The sequence below is a fragment of the Danio aesculapii genome, chromosome 9, assembly GCF_903798145.1.
Source record: "Danio aesculapii chromosome 9, fDanAes4.1, whole genome shotgun sequence".
NCBI classification, from domain to species: Eukaryota; Metazoa; Chordata; class Actinopteri; order Cypriniformes; family Danionidae; genus Danio; species Danio aesculapii.
The window spans coordinates 50,615,072-50,633,407 of NC_079443.1; the positions used below are offsets into that span (position 1 = coordinate 50,615,072).

At 36.7% G+C, this 18,336-nt stretch overlaps 1 protein-coding gene across 2 annotated transcripts in view; it reads right to left on the bottom strand.

Moving 5' to 3' along the window:
* Positions 1-18,336, bottom strand: part of slc4a10b (solute carrier family 4 member 10b) — a 164,788-nt gene that overhangs the window by 16,898 nt on the left and 129,554 nt on the right. For both annotated transcript variants that reach the window (XM_056465939.1, XM_056465938.1), the window contains exons 17-23: positions 14,640-14,801; positions 13,893-14,006; positions 12,016-12,177; positions 7,806-8,057; positions 7,124-7,192; positions 4,844-5,017; positions 2,364-2,486 (exon numbers count right to left, since the gene is read on the bottom strand). In XM_056465939.1, the coding sequence (XP_056321914.1) occupies positions 2,364-2,486; positions 4,844-5,017; positions 7,124-7,192; positions 7,806-8,057; positions 12,016-12,177; positions 13,893-14,006; positions 14,640-14,801 (1,056 nt within the window). The remainder of the gene's footprint in view (positions 1-2,363; positions 2,487-4,843; positions 5,018-7,123; positions 7,193-7,805; positions 8,058-12,015; positions 12,178-13,892; positions 14,007-14,639; positions 14,802-18,336) is intronic.

Genomic DNA, 18,336 nt, shown 5'->3' on the forward strand with positions numbered 1-18,336 from the left:
ATTACTTGTTAACATTCATTTAGAAACATAAAACAACCCAGTTATTATTATCTTTTTAAATTTACTTTATTTAATTTATTTATTTATGTACCCCCCCCCCCCCCCTCTCCGCCATCTGTGATTGGTCTTATCTGATCATACAGTATGATCTAAAGTATCATGTGACTCCTTAAATTTAGACGGCTCACAGATGGAAACTTTTGCCTTTTTTCAGTAAACTGCTTGTCACTTAATCACTAAGGGCTCTATTTTAACGATCTAGGCGCAAAGTCTAAAGCACATGGCGCAAAAGCATTAAGGGCGTGTCCAAATCCACTTCTGCTGATTTAGGGATGGAAAAATAGATATGTCTAACAGGGATGTGCTTATTCTCTAAATGAGTTATGGGTGTGTTCTGAGTATAACGTGCATTAAACCAATCAGAGTCTCATCTACCATTCCTTTTGAGATGTGCCCCACGCAGGTTTTTGCATCTCGTTTATATACACTATGAACAGCAGCTATGCTAATTATTCTCTTTATTCTCTATTTCCACCTGGGGATACTCTTCCCGAGTCCCTCAGAGACTATGCAGCGCCACTGATGCGATCCAAGACCAACGACGAGATGATCCCAAGGTTTCCATAATCCTGGACCAGGCCGTATCCTGAGCAGCTGCTGTGGTGGTCATGGAGGAGTGGAGAGCATGAGACTGTTCCTGTGACGCTCCAGGGACAGATAAGTTTTTGCTGAGGTGCAGCATTCCCCAGTGCCTTGTCTGCAGCTCTGCACAAGACATTTGGCCAGCGGAGAAATTAAAATGGTCGTGCCCAACTGAGTCTGGTTTCTCTCAAAGTTTTTTAATTCTTCACTTTCGTCAATTAGTGAAGTTTTTTCCTCGCCGCTGTCGCCACTAGCTTGCTTGGTTTGGGACCTGTGGAACTGCACATCGATGCATTTGCTCTTCAGTGTTTGGACTCTCAGTAGTGATTATTAAACCACACTGAACTGAACTAAACTGAACTGAACTCAATCTACATTATAAAAGTGCTATACAAATAAAGGTGAACTGAATTGAATTTAAGTGTCAGTTGTATCACGCCATGGCACATTTGCTATTTACATGGCGGACATTGTAAGTGGAAAAACAGACGTTTAACAGACCATCTGCAGCACGAGGATAAAGAACAAGCCTCCTCCATTCAGCCTCTTTACTTTCTCCAACTTTACTTTATCTTTACTTTTACTCTTTACTTTACTCCTTTACTTTGGTGGAGTGAGGAAACAATGGAAACTCACTCCACTGAAGACATCTATTATCCTACATATTTAATTTCGTTTGTTAAGCGAAAAGATTGGTTTCAAAACTATTTCTAAATTTAGTTCTAATTTCCAGCAAACGAATAAATGAACAATAATAACAAAGTGTGATCAAAAAACTGAGTTATATCCAAACATACATCCTGTTCTTATTCCCCATATGCTGATGCAGACATCTCCGAAACCTGACAGGTGGACAAATCCAAACTTGTTTTTATTAAAACACATATAAATATGAATATAATAAACAATACTGCTAATAATAACAACATTATACGAATGCAAATTGTCATGAATAAACTGAAAAAAGCCCCCACGAGATGAGGCATAGAGGCAGTTTTTTTTATATTTATGTAGAAAATAATAATTTTTATATCATTTTAATCCTTTATTTTTTTCATATGTAAAGATATTTGTGTATTGCTGTACATCTGTGTGTATTAAGCAATGTGTAAGCATTTGGACCTGCATAGGCGCATAACTAACACACTCTGCGCTGGACTTTAGAGCAGCTTTTAGTTGGTCGATGGCTCAGTCTATTTTAGTTCCTCAAAATAGCAACACACCAACAATGCGCCTTAACACACCTCCTTTATAGACCGAAACACCCATGAGTCCACAAAGTGGCGCAAATGGATTTGCTATTTAAACAACGTGGTGGAAAACGTGAAGATTAGGGTTGCGCTGGTTTGAAAATGGCAACAAATAGCGCCAAACACGTCTTGCGCCTTATTGCGCCGGGTGTATGATATGCCCCTAAATCTTTGGTTTTTGATGTTCAAAGTAATAAAGATGGATAAATATCGTAATAATTGCACTGTTCATTCAACACATTACCTTACATTAACTAATACAACCTTATTGTAAAGTGTTATGAAAAAATACAACATGTATTGTAGAAGATTAGCAGTCTTTCATCTATATATAGTCATTTTGATGTCTGTGCACTTCATTTGCTCTTTCCTTTCCTTTCAGATCTCGTAAATTGCTGCCTGCATCTAAAAGACGTGTGTGTGTGTGTTTGTATTAGTGGATGTTGTGTTTGAGGAATGAATGAATCTGACCTCTCGCTCGGCGTCCTCCAGCTTCTTCTTTTTGCTCTCAGGCATCAGGTCATCCAGCCAGCTGAGCTCTCGCTTGGTGAAGATGAAATCCAGCAGCTTCCTAATAAACACCAGCGCCAGCACCTGCCGAGCAGATCACTAATTCAATTATCACATATTACTACACTAACAGGAGTGGAAACAATTAAGAAACGCTTTTAGACACTTGCAGACAATCACTTTGTGTGCTTGACTGACTACATGCTTCAAAGCTTCTGATTAGTTTTGTGTCTAAATATAAATATCTTACTGCACTTTCAAAATATTTGCTATTTTCAAAGTGTTTTTATGTATCCTTTGAATTGATCCTTGCTTCTTGTTGATTTTACTAATTTTATTTTTTTTTACCACAGTGGAATGAACCGCCAACTATTCCATTTCGGCATGTGTTTTATGCAGCGGATGGCCTTCCAGCTGCAACCCAGTACTGGGAATATATATATATATTCTGTGTTCTGTGGGTGCAGATGCCTTGTTGATGCCAGAGGACAGAGGAGAATGGCCTAGAAGGGCAACAGTAACTCAAATAACCACTCGGTACAACCGAGGTCTGCAGAAGAGCATCTCTGAATGCACAACATCCCACCTTGAGGTGGATGTGCTACAGCAGCAGTAGACCACACCGGGTGCCACTCCTGTCATCTAATAACAGGAAACTATGGCTACAATTCACACAGGCTCACCAAAACTGGACAATAGAAATTTGGAAAAACGTTGCCTGGTCTGATGAGTCTCCATTTCTGCTGCAACATTCGGATGGTCGGGTCAGAATTTGGCATAAACAACCTGAAAGCATGGATCCATCCTGCCTTGTATCAACGGTTTAGGCTGGTGGTGGTGGTGTAATGGTGTCCGGGATATTTTCTTGGCCCACTTTGGGCCCATTAGTACCAATTGAGCATCGTATCAACGCCACAGCCAACCTGAGTATTGTTCCTGACCATGTCCATCCCTTTATGATGATTATCATCCCCAATAAGTTCACTGTACTCAAATGGCCTCCACAGTCACCAGCTCTCAATCCAATAGAGCACATTTGAGATGTGGTGGAATGCGAGATTCTGACAAATCTGCAGCAACTGTGTGATGCTATCATGTCAATTTGGAGCAAAATCTATGAGGAATATTTCCAGTACCTTGTCACAACGGATTAAGGCACTTCTGAAGGTAAAAAGAGGGTCCAACCTGGTACTAGTAAGGTGTACCTAATAAAGTGGCCGGTGAGTGTATATACAGTATTTATAAATCAATAGCCAATCACAACCATAAAGTCAAGTCTACAATAACAAAATCAAGCCCCTCCCTACATTTTTCTGTAAAGCCATTTCACTCAGGGTTGCCAAGTTTGCGTTTTTCCAGTTGGGTTAATTTTAACCACTTCCCATGGGTTGCTTTATATTCTGCAGGTAATGATTTTGACATATTGCATCAATTGCACAGATCTTTTTCTCCTACTAAATTTTTGTTCTACCAATATTTAATTAGTTGATTAGCTTGATTAGTTTTCGATAGTCTGCAGAACAAACCACTGTTAAACAAAGACTTGTCTAATTACCCTAACTTGCCTAATTAACCTAGTTAAGCCTTTAAATGTCAATTTAACCTGAATACTAGTATCTTGAACAAAATCTATTATTTAAAATATTATTTACTGTCATCATGGCAAAGATAAAATAAATCAGTTATTAGAAATGAGTTATTAAAAGTATTATGTTTAGAAATGTGTTGAAAACAAATCTCTCCGTTAAGTGAGGTTTATTTATAAACTAATTTCGAGAGGATCACGTGCTTATGATTTATCACAGCCGGTCACGTATTAAGCTAATCAGTATCATCCAATCATATGAGCCATAAGCTACTATAAATAACCACAGTTTTCAGTCCACTTTATCTTCGTTTGGAAGAAACCCCCCTTCCTCCTCCTTCACTATAGATCGGGTGGCACGGAGGCCCAGTGGTTAGCACTGTTAGCCCCACAGCAAGAACACTGCCAGCCCTGGTCCTGCCAGGCCGGTAGGTGTTTCTGTGAGGAGTTTGTATATTCTCCCCGTGTCCGCGTGGGTTTTCCCCGGGTTCTCCGGATTCCTCCCACCATCCAAATATATACATCATGCATAACAATCAAGCATTTGTCTAGCCCCCTTTTTTCCTCACGTGTTCCCTTAGCTACTGCAGACGGGGAGTTCTGAGATCCACCGAGCTCAGACTCCCCTCTCGCTCTGCAAACGGGAGGAAGCCCCGGGCTCGAGGATCCCTTGAGCTCGGGGCTCTCTCCCGGGACAGCATGCCAAACAAGCTTTTAATGAATCATCAGCTAAGTGTGAACTCTTGAAACAGAAATTGGGGAAAAAAATGAACAGGAAGGCTAATAATTCTGACTTTAACTGTGTATGAAAAACAGCATTGTAATAAAACATTATAACAGTATGTCAGATGTATACCATCATGGGAAAGACGATGGCGGCTCTGGAGGTTTTGATGACCCACAGGAGGACCAGACAGCTGAGCTGGACGATGGTGAACAGGTGAACCTTTCGCAGGGGAACGTGTCTCAGGTAAATGAAGTCTGGCTGGTGTTTAGCCGGCATGCCGAACAATCTCAAACGATCGAAAAACTAAGATCACAAGAAAAAGCAGAAGGAAATATGTCAGAGCAATGGTTAAACACAATATACACTCCTTCCTCTCTTATGCACCAGGCATCCTGGTTAAAAACACTTCCATGTTACTACATACTCTATATTGAAAGTCTTTAAATGTCAGGATTCTGCAACTTCAGTCTTGTTGATTCTTGTTTTGGTGGCAGAGTCCAGACACTAATGCTGTCCTGTCTCGTATGTTGTGCTCAGCTCATGTTTTCTCGGGTCGAGCACTCATTTTCTGTCATTGTCTGTCTTCATCTTTGTATGAGCGCTGTCTTTGCCATGCTCAAGATGCACGCTCTCTTCCTGGTGTGTTTGTTGTTTTGTTCGTGACATGGTGTTATCGTTCTCATCATTCTCATGTCTGCTGTTCTGTGTCAGTTCGTCATGGTTTAATCATCTTGTCCTGTTGTGTCCAGCCTTGTTCAGCCCTGCTCTTCCCTGCCAGCTCAGTCAAGTCTTGTTTAGGTTCATGTTTTCCCCTGTCTGGGTTGTTTTTGTTGTCTTTTGATTTATTTTTATAATTAGTAAATACTTACCTTGTATTGCATTTAAGTCCTCGCTCCTTTTCTCCAACCCCAACTCTTGACATTAAATAGTTTATATTTGATTTTATTTCTGTTGCATAACTTCTATTTCTCCAAATTAAGGTTATTTTTGTTATTATTGTTAGTTTTGTTATTGTTGTCATTATTTTTATGGTCACGACAGGTTTTTTAAGCATTTCACAACATATCAAACTGTGTATGATATGCATTAACAACAGCAAAACATTACTCAACATTATTTACAGAAATACAAAACAAGGATTAACGGATTAGGATTAATTTAAACAAGGATTAAGTTAAAACATCTAAAACATGACATTTCTTATTTTTAATTCATCTATTTTTTTTGGAGAATCAGGGTACCGACTGTCTTCACTTAAAAATAAATTGAAACAACACATTTTTGGAGACATTATGAATATATATATATATATATATATATATATGAATATATATATATATATATATATATATATATATATATATATATATATATATATATATATATATATATATATATATATATATATAAATTATTTATGTATATACACTCACAGTATACACGCATACATGAATATATTTGAGAAGATGTTTATTTACAGCAGTGGTGCTCAACCCTGTTCCTGGAGATCGACCTTCCTGCAAAGTTCAGCTCCAACCCTGATCAAACACACCTGAAACAATTAATTAGGACCTGAACAGCACTTGATAATTACAGGCAGGTGTGTTTGATATGGGTTGCAACTGAAATCTGCAGGAAGGTTGATCTCCAAGAACGATCTTTATTGTTTATAGATTAAATGTTTATATTTAATATAAATTATGAATAAAACTAAATATTTAAATATTTTGGTTTGGTATTTTAGTATTATATATAATTTATACAAAAGTCTTGTCGCCTAAAATATGATCATGCCTTGCCTTTTAATTATTTCATTAGGACAGTAAGGTCTGACTTTGCTTAGGCAAAAGTCTTGTCACTGAACAGAAATAATGTCCAGTATAGAATATAAAGTCATGCTGCAGTGGAAACAGAATGAATATTGTGTCTGACTCCAACATGAGCTTGGAGGACTGCATCCATACATCTCTGTGAGATTCCGGTAGGTCTTCTGCAGTATTTGTGATGATTGGGATGCAGTTCAACAGATGATTTATCAGAAAAATCAACTCTTCTGCCATGCTAAGTTATTATTTGTTGCTCTTACAACTGGAAGTGTGTGTATAATAATAATGCTCATTTTAGGGATGTCAAATGATTAATAACATCCAAAATAAAAGTTTGTATGTGTGTAATGTATATATATATATATATATATATATATATATATATATATATATATATATATATATATATATATATATATATATACATATAGCTACATAGCTATGTGTTAATAGCTACAAAGTAAACATTTGTCAAAGCTAATTTTGCTAATTATAAATTATATAAATAATAATAAACTATAAAAATAATTATATTTGCTAAGTAAAAAACAAACAAACACACACAAAAAAAACAATAGTTTACCTGTATTCCTCTCAGTGAAGACGCACCCATGTACAGGAAAACTCCATACAGAACCGGCATTGGAATGAACTGAGGGAACACAATTAACATTTTTATTACGATATCCTCCTCCATTAACTTATATAACAACCTCACAAACCTCTCATTTAAATGATTATTTTCTATGGGAAGCTTTACAATATTATATCTGTGCAAATACATTAGATTAGTCAGTACCGAAGCCAAACCTGGAGCTAATCTAACAAAACAGCCTACGATAACGGTCCAGAAACTAGTAGCCCAAATTTATATTGGTGAAAAAATATTGAATAAAATTTTTTTTTTTAAAAATAACAATAATAATTTATAAAATGATGTAGGTTGTATATTTTTAATATTTTCACTTGAATTTAAGTGTATTATCTTTCATTTTCTGTTTGGTGACTAAAATATTTTTTATAATTAAAGTTTTGTTCAAATGCATCAAAATATATGACCCATATTCACTGAGAAATGGATAAACATTTTCAAATAGGGTATACTTATTAATGCTGAACACTGTATATATGTATATATCTCCTTTTTATTAATTCTTTTTTAAATAAACTGCATCTATAAATAGTTTTTTTATATCTAGCCTAGAAAAGTTATCTCCTAAATGTTGTCTCTTAAAGTATGGATATACAGTAGTAGATCTGCAGACCTTCAGCACAGAAGTCATGAATACGGAGCAGCCCATGAGAAGAAAGATCATGAGTCCGGTGACCCGCTGCTCTCTGATACCCAGGAATTTGGGCTGTTCTCCAGGCGCAGAGCACTCGGACTCCAGCTTCAGACTGTTGACATGAGAGATGGACAGAACGGTCGCCGCCACGAACCACGGCAGGCCCATCACAGAGCAGACGCCCAGCATCACACCCACCATAAACAGGTCCAGATGATACCCACAGCCCTTCTGCAGGAGCAACACACATAACATCAAGAGTTAAAGGTAGGGCTGCACAATATATGATTTTAGCATTGAGATAGTTCAATGTGCGCATCTGCAACAGACTCACATCGCAAGACATAGTTGACCATGAGCAACAGAACACGTGATTTAGTTTAACCATGATGGATTGAAAGTTTATCATGTTCATGTGTTTTTAAGGCCTGTGACTGAGCATTTCAAGAGAGTTTAAAATATTTGGGCAAGAAAAATGATGATGTTTGGAGATGTAACAAAGATTAATTGTATTTAATTAATTTATACGTGAAACAAAAATGTTCTTGGGCAATGCGGTGCCGCAGTGGGTAGACGTTCGCCTCACAGCAAGAAGGTTGCTGGTTTGAGCCTCGGTTCGGTCAGTTGGCGTTTCTGTGTGGAGTTTGCATGTTCTCCTCATGTTCGCGTGGGTTTCCTCCGGATGCTCCGGTTTCCCTCACAGTTCAAAAACATGTGGTACAGGTGAATTGGGTATGCTAAAATTGACTGTAGTGTATCAGTGTGTGTGACTGAGTGTGTATGGATGTTTCCCAGTGATGGGTTGTGGCTGGAAGGGCATCCGCTGCGTGAAACATATGCTGGATAAGTTGGCGGTTCATTCCGCTGTGGTGACCCCAGATCAATAAAGGTACTAAGCAGAAAAGAAAATGAATGAATGAATGAAAAAATTTTCTTACTTAGAATTTTTGACTTGCTTCTAGTCCAGATATCTACGTACATTTCAAAGCAAAAACCAGATTATTTTATTTACCCCATTGGCAGATCATTTAGCTTGTGTTGAGGAAATACTCTTAATTTTCACATTTTTCTTCTGAATGTGAAAACAAAACATAATTTCTACTTAATCTAAGAATTTGAGGTATTTCAACTAGAAACAAGACTAAGAGCTCTATTTTGACGATCCATGCGCAAAGACCAAAGCGCTGGGCGCAAACGCATTAAGGGCGTGTCAGAATCCACTTTTGCTATTTTAAGGACAGAAAAATCTGCTTTGCGCCCTGGCGCATGGTCTAACAGTGTTGAGCTTATTCTCTTAATGAGTAATGGGTGTGTTTTGAGAATAAAACAATCAGAGTCTCATCTCCCATTCCCTTTAAGAGCCAGTTGCGCCGCACCATGGTGCATTTGTTATTTACTGAACATGGTGGACTTTATAAGTGGAAAAACTGAACACTTCACTAGAGAGAAAACAGTTAAACAGAGCATCTGCAGCGCCGAGAATGAGAGATGAGCCTCCTCATTATTGAGGATAGGGAAACGTGTTGAACGCACAGACATCCACTAGCCTACACATAATTAATTTCGTTTGTTAAGCGCAAATATTTGTTTCAAAACTATTTCTAAATTCAGTTCTAATTTCCAGCAAACGAATAAATGAACAATAATAACGAAGTGTGGTCAAAAAACTGAGTTATATACAAACACACATGCTGTGCCCCATATGGTCTAAAACCTGACAGGTGGACGAATCTAAGCTTGTTTTTAATAAAACAAATATAAATATGCATATAATAAATAATACTGCTAATAATAATTTATTAAAAATCTTTATAAACATTAAAATAATTTAGCAAAATAATAAAAATAATTAGTTTAAGAATCTTCAATAATTTTAATGACATGACGTAGTTCTGGAAACTTTCTACTTCTCTGTTTATCTGTCTGACTTTACAGTCGCTTTCTTTTGACCGCCCCTGTCGTTTGCAAGCATATCACAACGGCGTACGTGTCAAGTATAAAAGCCTTATCGGTTTTGTGAGGTGTATTTATTGTGTATGGCCATAAACCCAAAGCGCTTCACAATCATGAGGGGGTCTCTCCACACCACCACCAGTGTGCAGCATCCACTTGGATGATGCAATGGCAGTGGCAGGACAACGGCACCTGTGCGCTCACCGCACACCAGCTATTGGTGGAGTGGAGAGACCGTGACAGAGCCAATTCGGTGGATGGGGATGATTGAAAGGCCATGATGGTTAAAGGCCAGGACACCAGGGCTACACCCCTACTCAAGTGCCAAGGGTTTTTTTTTTAATGACCACAGAGAGTCAGTTTATTGTTTCATCCCACTGACAGTCTAGTGTCCCGTTCACTTTTACTGGGGCATTAGGATTCACACAGACAACAGGTTGAGAGCCACCTGCTGGCCTCTCTAACACCACTTCCATCAGCAGCCTAGTTTTCCCATGTGGACACCCATCCAAGTACTGACCAGGCTTAGCCCTGCTTAGCTTCAGTGAGTAACTGGTCTTGAGCTGCAGGGTGATATGGCTGCGGACATGGCTAGCGGTGGGCAAAGCGAGGCTTCATGAAACACTGAAACAGTCGAAGCAAATGTGTCGAAGCTTTGAAACGTTTCGAAACCCACTCTACGGTGACACCTAGTGGTCACGTTTTATGTATTGCACTGGAAAAGCTTCAGCAAAGAACAGTTGAGCAAATTGAGGTATTAAACCTACTTTGTAGGATTGACCCTTCAAGTGATTTAGTGGAGCGGTGAAGGTTCCTGACTACCATGCGAGGATAGGGGGTTCGAATCCAGGCTCACACATCTATTTTGTAATGCTTTAATATCAGTTTGAATTGCTTTGTTCCTGTATCATTCTGTTTCAACATTGGTCTGACATCCGAATGAACACTTTGTGAATAAATATGTGTTGTTTTGGTCATAAAACAGGGCTGTTGCTAGATCGGGTACATTTGTGGCTAGAAGTTAACAAGAATTATTTATATTATTAATAAAATTTCCCATTTTATTTTATTAAGGTCAACCTAAAGCCTAAACCCAACCATTACAGTACTGTACAAATATTAATTATTGTTTTACAGTGTTACAAAATAATGCTAAATTAATGGCGTAGCAGCAGCTGAATCCTATCTAGACTACACCATAAAGCAGTTACATTATTAAAATACATAAAATCATGATTTTGGAGTATTTGTACAAGTTTTGAACCCAAAAGTCATTTGAAGCACAGTAACAACGTGCACACGCACGGTCCACTAGGCCATACGATATAGAAGTTTACATCTGACCCTGTCAGTCAAACGCAGAAACGCTTCTGAAATGATCGATGTTTTGAATCGCTTTTGTCACGTGACCAGGTGTTTCAAAAGACTTAAGTCACGTGACCTGGGTGTTTCGGATCATGCTTCTGTGCAGTGTTTCGAAACACTTGCGCTTCGGGATCTCGACACTGTGTCGAAACGTCAGTTTCACGTCAGCCATCCCTAGACATGGCTGTGACTGATTTGTATTGTTGGGACAACATGAATGTATTGTGTGGAACCCTGCCTTTTTTACAGTGCAAAAACGGACATTCTGTCATCATTTATTTACTTTACCTTTACTAATCTGTTCAATATAAAAGCCAACAAGTTAAGGTAATTCAAACCATTTGAGGAAACCGATTGCAACAAACCATTTAAGTTCAAAAACGAATCCTAATGAGTACTGTGAACTTAATTCATTTGAGTAAATGAAGCAATTTGAGCACAGTAAAACCCAATAAATGAAGAACTCAAACCAACTGAGTACTGTAAAACTCACTAAGTTAAGTCAACTCAAACCGTTTGAGGAAACCGATTACTATAAACTATTTGAATTAAACTAATCTATATGAGTATTGTGAATTTACACCATTTAAGTTGAAGTAATGAGGTATTCATTACCTTCAACACTGAGTTTAAAACTCTTTTCAAATGAGTAGAATTAACTTTCAGTCAATTTTGAGTTAACTTCACTCATTTCAATTGATAAAGTTGACTGTTGGATTTTACAGTCAATGGTTTTCAGCTTTTTTCTAAATATCTTTAATGTTGAACAGAAGAAAGAAACACATGAACCACTAAAATGGTGCGTAAATTTTCATCTTGTGGTGAACTATCTGCTTAACGCTGGTATTTCTCTGTTTTTTGTGCGTCTGACCTTCAGCTTGTGCTCCTTCCGGTTGATGATGACGGCTGTGATCTGCTGGTCCATGAAGATGAGGATGGTGCACAGAAGAGCAGGAATGACTGTGATCACACACGTCCACCACGGGTTTGGACCTATCGGGCTAATCAGCCACCCACGATCATCACGAGTTGGCTGAAAACAAACAAATATGTTGGTAACATCTATTCTTATCAAGACTATTAATGTGTGTGTGTGTAAGTGTGTGTGTGTGCGTGCGTGCGTGCGTGCGTGTGTGTGTGTAAACAGTTGAAGTCAGAATTATTAGCCCCCTTTTTATTTATCTTTTTATTATTATTTATTTTTTAAATATTTCCCAAATGATGTTTAACAGAGCAAGGAAATTTTCACAGTATGTCTGATAATATTTTTTCTTCTGGAGAAAGTCTTATTTTGTTTATTTCAGCTAGAAGAAAAGCAGTTTTTAATTTTATAAAATCCATTTTAAGGTCAAAATTATTAGCCCCCTTAAGCTAATTTTTTGTTTCAATAGTCTACAGAACAAACTATCATTATACAATAACTTGCCTAATTACCCTAACCTGCCTAGTTAACCTAGTTAAGCCTTCTATCTATCTATACATTTATGCTAAGTTACAGTTAATATACAGTTAACATAATAAACTTTGAGCATTGTGTTTTGATATTGTGAAGTACATAATTAACAGCACATAACACTACACACTCAGAAAATGATGTTGGCTGTTTGTTCAAACTACTTATTAAAAGTCTTGTGGGGAAAACTTAATAGTTTTACATTCAATCCACTTAAATTAGCAAAAACTAATAAGTAAACTTAATACATTCATGTTGCCCCAACACAGATCAATTGTGTTGAACCCAGCATTTCTTACAGTACACTCAAAAAATATATTTTTGCTGGTTATTCAAGCCTCTCATTTAAAATGAGCTGAATCAACACAATTCTTGAGTGTTTTGGGGATAATTTAAATGCTTTATGTTCGATCTACTTAAATTTACAAAAACAGTTTAGTTAACTTAATCGGTTTGTGTTGGAACAACATGAAGGGTTTGTGTGGAACCCTGCATTTTTTTATTAAGGTTCTGTCCTTAAAAAATGCTTCTAAACAATGTATTGAGTTTTAAATTAATGTCATTATATAATATGTATAAAATATGGTGTCATTATTACTTTAACATTTTAAGTGTTATTTAAATAAAGCCTAAAGGCCCATTCAAATAAATAAATAAATAAAATAAAAATAAATATAAATATATATAAATATAAATACATATAAATATATAAATATATATATATATATCTATATATATATATATATATATCTATATATATATATATATATATATATATATATATATATATATATATATATATATATATATATATATATATATATATATATATATATATATATATATATATATATATAATTTTGTTAGTATTCTGTATGCTTTGAGATTTTTTAAGGATTTCATGTTGTCCTAAGTCAAGTAATTTAATTACGTATTGGGTAATTAAGTTAAATTAAGTTACTTTTCAGAAAAAGTAATTTAAAAAGTAATTTCCATTAAATTTTAATGACGTAATTAGTTATTAACTTATTTTTTTGGAAGTAACTTAAGAAACACTGGTAGCTACAGTGCTGCTAAAAAATGCTGGGTTATTTCAATCTAATTCTGGGTGTAATAGGGACTAAACCAACTGCTGAGTTATTTACTGTATTATTAATTAAATTGATAGGACCAAATTTAACTCAATGTTTGGTTTAGTCCATATTTTACACAATTTGGGTTTAAATAATAATAATAATTTTCAAATGTTTTGTTTTTTGGCCACAAAATAATTTAAACATAAGATATAAACAAACCTTAAATTCATTGGGGACCTGCAGTTTGGGAGAAGGCACCCCGAGAGCGTAATCCACCAGAACCATAGTGACAATAGTGATGAACACCGCAAAATCACTGATGATGGACCTGACCTGGAGGAAACATGAAGCAGAAATTACTCAGCAGTGACACTAGAGGGCGCCAGAACGCAAATAACTAGAACTAATGGCATATACAGAAGTCATAATCATTCGCCTTCCTGTGAATTTCTATTTTCCTTTTAAAATATTTCCTAAATGATGTTTAACAGAGCAAGGAAATTTTCACAGTATGTCTAATAATATTTTTTCTTCTGGAGAAAGTCTTATTTGTTTTATTTCGGCTAGAATAAAAGCAGTTTATAATTTTTTTAAAACCATTTTAAGGTCGAAATTATGAGCCTCTTTAAGCTATATTGTTTCAGATTGTTTACAGAACAAACCACTGATATATAAAGATTTGTCTAATTACCCTAACTTAACCTAATTAACCTAGTTAAGCCTTTAAATGTCACTTTAAGCTGAATACAAGTATCTTGAAAAATATCTGGTCAAATATTATTTACTGTTATCATGACAAATATAAAAGAAATCAGTTATTAGAAATGAGTTATTAAAACTATTATATTTAGAAATGTGTTAGAAATTGGGTCTATAAATTCAGGAGGGCTGATAATTCTGACAACAGTATATATAGTGCTGCAGCAGCTCTCAGACGAGACAGTGGGTGGATAATGACTGCAGTACCTTGGTGGGGAAATAGCGGCTGGTCTTGAACTCTTTGAGAAAAGCAGACATGGCCACCGTGGAGAAGAAGAGAACGATAGACCAGAAGAGAACATCGGGAACATACGGACCATGTGGCCCGCAAGCAGACCCCACAAATACACCTTTCTTCTCAATACAGTCCTGAAATCAGATAACAGGTTATTATTTAAAGCAGAAGTTCACTCAAAACATCATATACAGTTATTATACTTCTGCATTTCTAAATTATTTTTAATGCCGAAAGTATTTAAATATTTGCTGTTCATTATTGATTTTAGGTTAATTTTATTTGGTGGAACACCTATTTAGGGTGGCACAGTGGCTTAGTGATTCGCACTGTTGCCTCACAGCAAGAAGGCAATCATAATGAAGAACTCCACCGCTTGAGAGGAGTCCAGAGAGCACAGTCCCTGTGAACTTTGCTTCCGACCACAGTTGTTCCCAAAGGTTTGATTATTGCGGATCGCCGGATTTCCAATTATTTACAATGTTTTCTTACAGGAACATGCATTAAATAAGTTAATGGCGAGTTACTGATGTGCATTTCATCTCATCGGGAATCTCATGCGACAGTACAAAACAGTATTGCTGCTTCAGGATATTTCAGACATATGGACATACTGTATAATCAAGTGGAGCAAGGCCACACCACATGCAACTCGATCTTCCATTGATAAATGAATCTGATAAACAGTGTGCAACATTTCCACGCTAGAGCATGTTTTATGCAGGAATGTAACTGATATGATATGCTGCAACGGCCCCTGTAAATACGAGATCAATGTAGCGAATTTTGACGCTCTCGCTGCCGCAGCTAAAGGCAGACAGCGTTGTCACCTGGGCGGCCAGAGCGACCTGTCACTCTCTCACCGCCTTCGATGTGAGCGCACAGTTATAATCTTAAAATGTGAGCAAAATCACCTGTTTTGTCATCACTTCAGACATTACAAATCAGCAATGGTTTCTGCTGTTCTGACGGTCAGGTGCAGATGGGAATGAATGGCGGAAGATTGTGTTTGATTTATTTTTTATATACGCAATTATGCCGTCGAACTATTGTCTAAACGCAATATCACACTCGTAGCAGTGCGATAGGACTGTATATCGTCACTGCTTGGGCAGTAAGGCACTCGGCCTGCAGTCTAAAGTCAATGCACACCTCCCACCAGTGCTGATATTCAGCCACATCGCACCGCTAGTCATGTGATATTGCTCATATGTCAAGTCGTCATAAATAATGTCATGAAAAACGACATAACTAAGCAAGTGACACAAAGACAGTTGTTATAAGCCTGCATAAAATCTCATTCACATTCACCACATGTGTCTTAGGAACACCCCTTCAAGTAAAGTGTTTTTTCGACTTGCATTGTTTTTTACATCAGTATAATATGGCTCTAACATGATGACCATGGAGCTCACACTCAGTTTTATTCAGAGATACAGCTGAGCTTAAAATATGTGATTTGGCACAGATGCTGATATATAAAATAAATACAGATAGACTACTTACATCAAATGATATTAATATCAGCCTCAACCTGTATCTTCAGTAATCAGCCTTAATAGGATTATAATGATTATATTTGATACTAAAATAATGTATGGATAGTCAAGTAAACCTAACATGTTTATTTGCAAGTGTTTATCTTGAAATATAACTAAAAATATAAAAGTTAATATTACTTTATAAACCTCATAACCTCGTGAACTACATAGAGAGTGGTCATTTGTACAATTATTCAACATTTAATATTACTTGCTAAAAATCTAAACTACTGTATCAATCATATGACAGAAGTCACATAGCAGATTGTTTATAACAGGTTTTTCAGCAAAGTTCATTGCCATAAAGTTATAGGAAAGTCCTTTAAACATTCAAAATGTATAGCTTTTAGACGTTGTATTAAGGTTCTTTTTTGGTTATGAGAATGTTATGTTTTCATAATGTTTCACTCATGTTATATTAATGTTTTCATAATGTTACTTGAATTGGAACACTTCATTCACATCATATTAATGTTCCAAGAGTGTTCATCAACATTATGAAAACCCCATGTCTATATGACACTCTGATTTGAAGATATCAACTTTTGGGTTTGGTTGCTAGGGGGCTCAACAGTGGTTGCTAGGGTGTGACTAAAGTGTGTGGCAAAAGTGATGTGTGATCGGCTGTTTGCCACCCACAAGTCTCTGACACTGTTCAAAAGATACACATCTGGGCCTTTTTATATAATGGCAGTCTATTGGATTAGTTGCTAGGGTGCCATAACTGGTTGCTAGGGTGTGGTTAGGAGTTTAAACAGTCATCACTTATTGGCTGCCTGCTACTCTTAGTTAAATGAGCCCAGCCTCAAGTCTATGTGAGCATCTATTAGGTTGTTGCCAAGATGCTGTAATTGGTTGCTAGGGTGTGTTTGAAATTTTGTATTGAGTTGACAACAGTTATTGACAGCTCGGTTGGCTGAATGAATAAATATATAAATAAATGACAGACATTGTGGATAGAATGATAGAATGAAGGACAGATAGTTTTCATAATATTTCAGTCTCATGTTATATTTATGTTCTCATGATGTTTTTCCATCATCGTTATGAATACCCCATGTCTATTTAACACTGGATTTGAAGTTATCGATCTTTGGGTTTGGTTGCTAGCGTGCTCAACAGTGGTTACTAGGGTGTGGAAAAAGTGATGTGTGATTGGTTGTTTGCCCACCCTCAAGTCTCTGACACTGTTCAAAAGATACACATCTGGGCCTTTTTATATAATGGCAGTCTATTGGATTAGTTGCTAGGGTGCCATAACTGGTTGCTAGGGTGTGGTTAGAAGTTTAAACAGTCATCACTTATTGGCTGCCAGCTACTCTTAGTTAAATGAGCCCAGCCTCAAGTCTATGCGAGCATCTATTAGGTTGTTGTCAAGATGCTGTAATTGGTTGCTAGGGTGTGTTTGAAATTTTGTGTTGAGTTGACAACAGTTATTGACAGCTCGGTTGGCTAAATGAATAAATATATAATAAATGACAGACATTGGGGATAGAATGATAGAACACTGGATTTGAAGTTATCGATCTTTGGGTTTGGTTGCTAGCGTTCTCAACAGTGGTTACTAGGGTGTGGCAAAAGTGATGTGTGATTGGCTGTTTGCCCACCCTCAAGTCTCTGACACTGTGTTCCAAAGATACACATCTGGGCCTTTATTATAATAGCAGTGTATGAGATCAGTTGCTAAGGTGTTGTAACTGGTTGCTAGGGTGTGGTTAGGAGTTTATATAGTCATCATTTATTGGCTGCTTGCTACTCTTAGTTAAATGAGCCCAGCCCCAAGTCTATGTGAGTGTCTATTAGGTTGTTGCCAAGATGCTGTAGTTGGTTGCTAGGGTGTGTTTGGGAGTTTGTATTGAGTTGACATCAGTTATTGACAGCTCAGTTGGCTGAATGAATAAATATATAAATAAATGACAGACATTGGGGATAGAATGATAGAATGAAGGACAGATAGTTTTCATAATGTTTCAGTCTCATATTATATTTATGTTCTCATAATGTTTTTCCATCATCGTTATGAAAACCCCATGTCTATTTAACACTGGATTCGAAGTTATCCATCTTTGGGTTTGGTTGCTAGCGTGCTCAACAGTGGTTACTATGGTGTGGCAAAAGTGATGTGTAA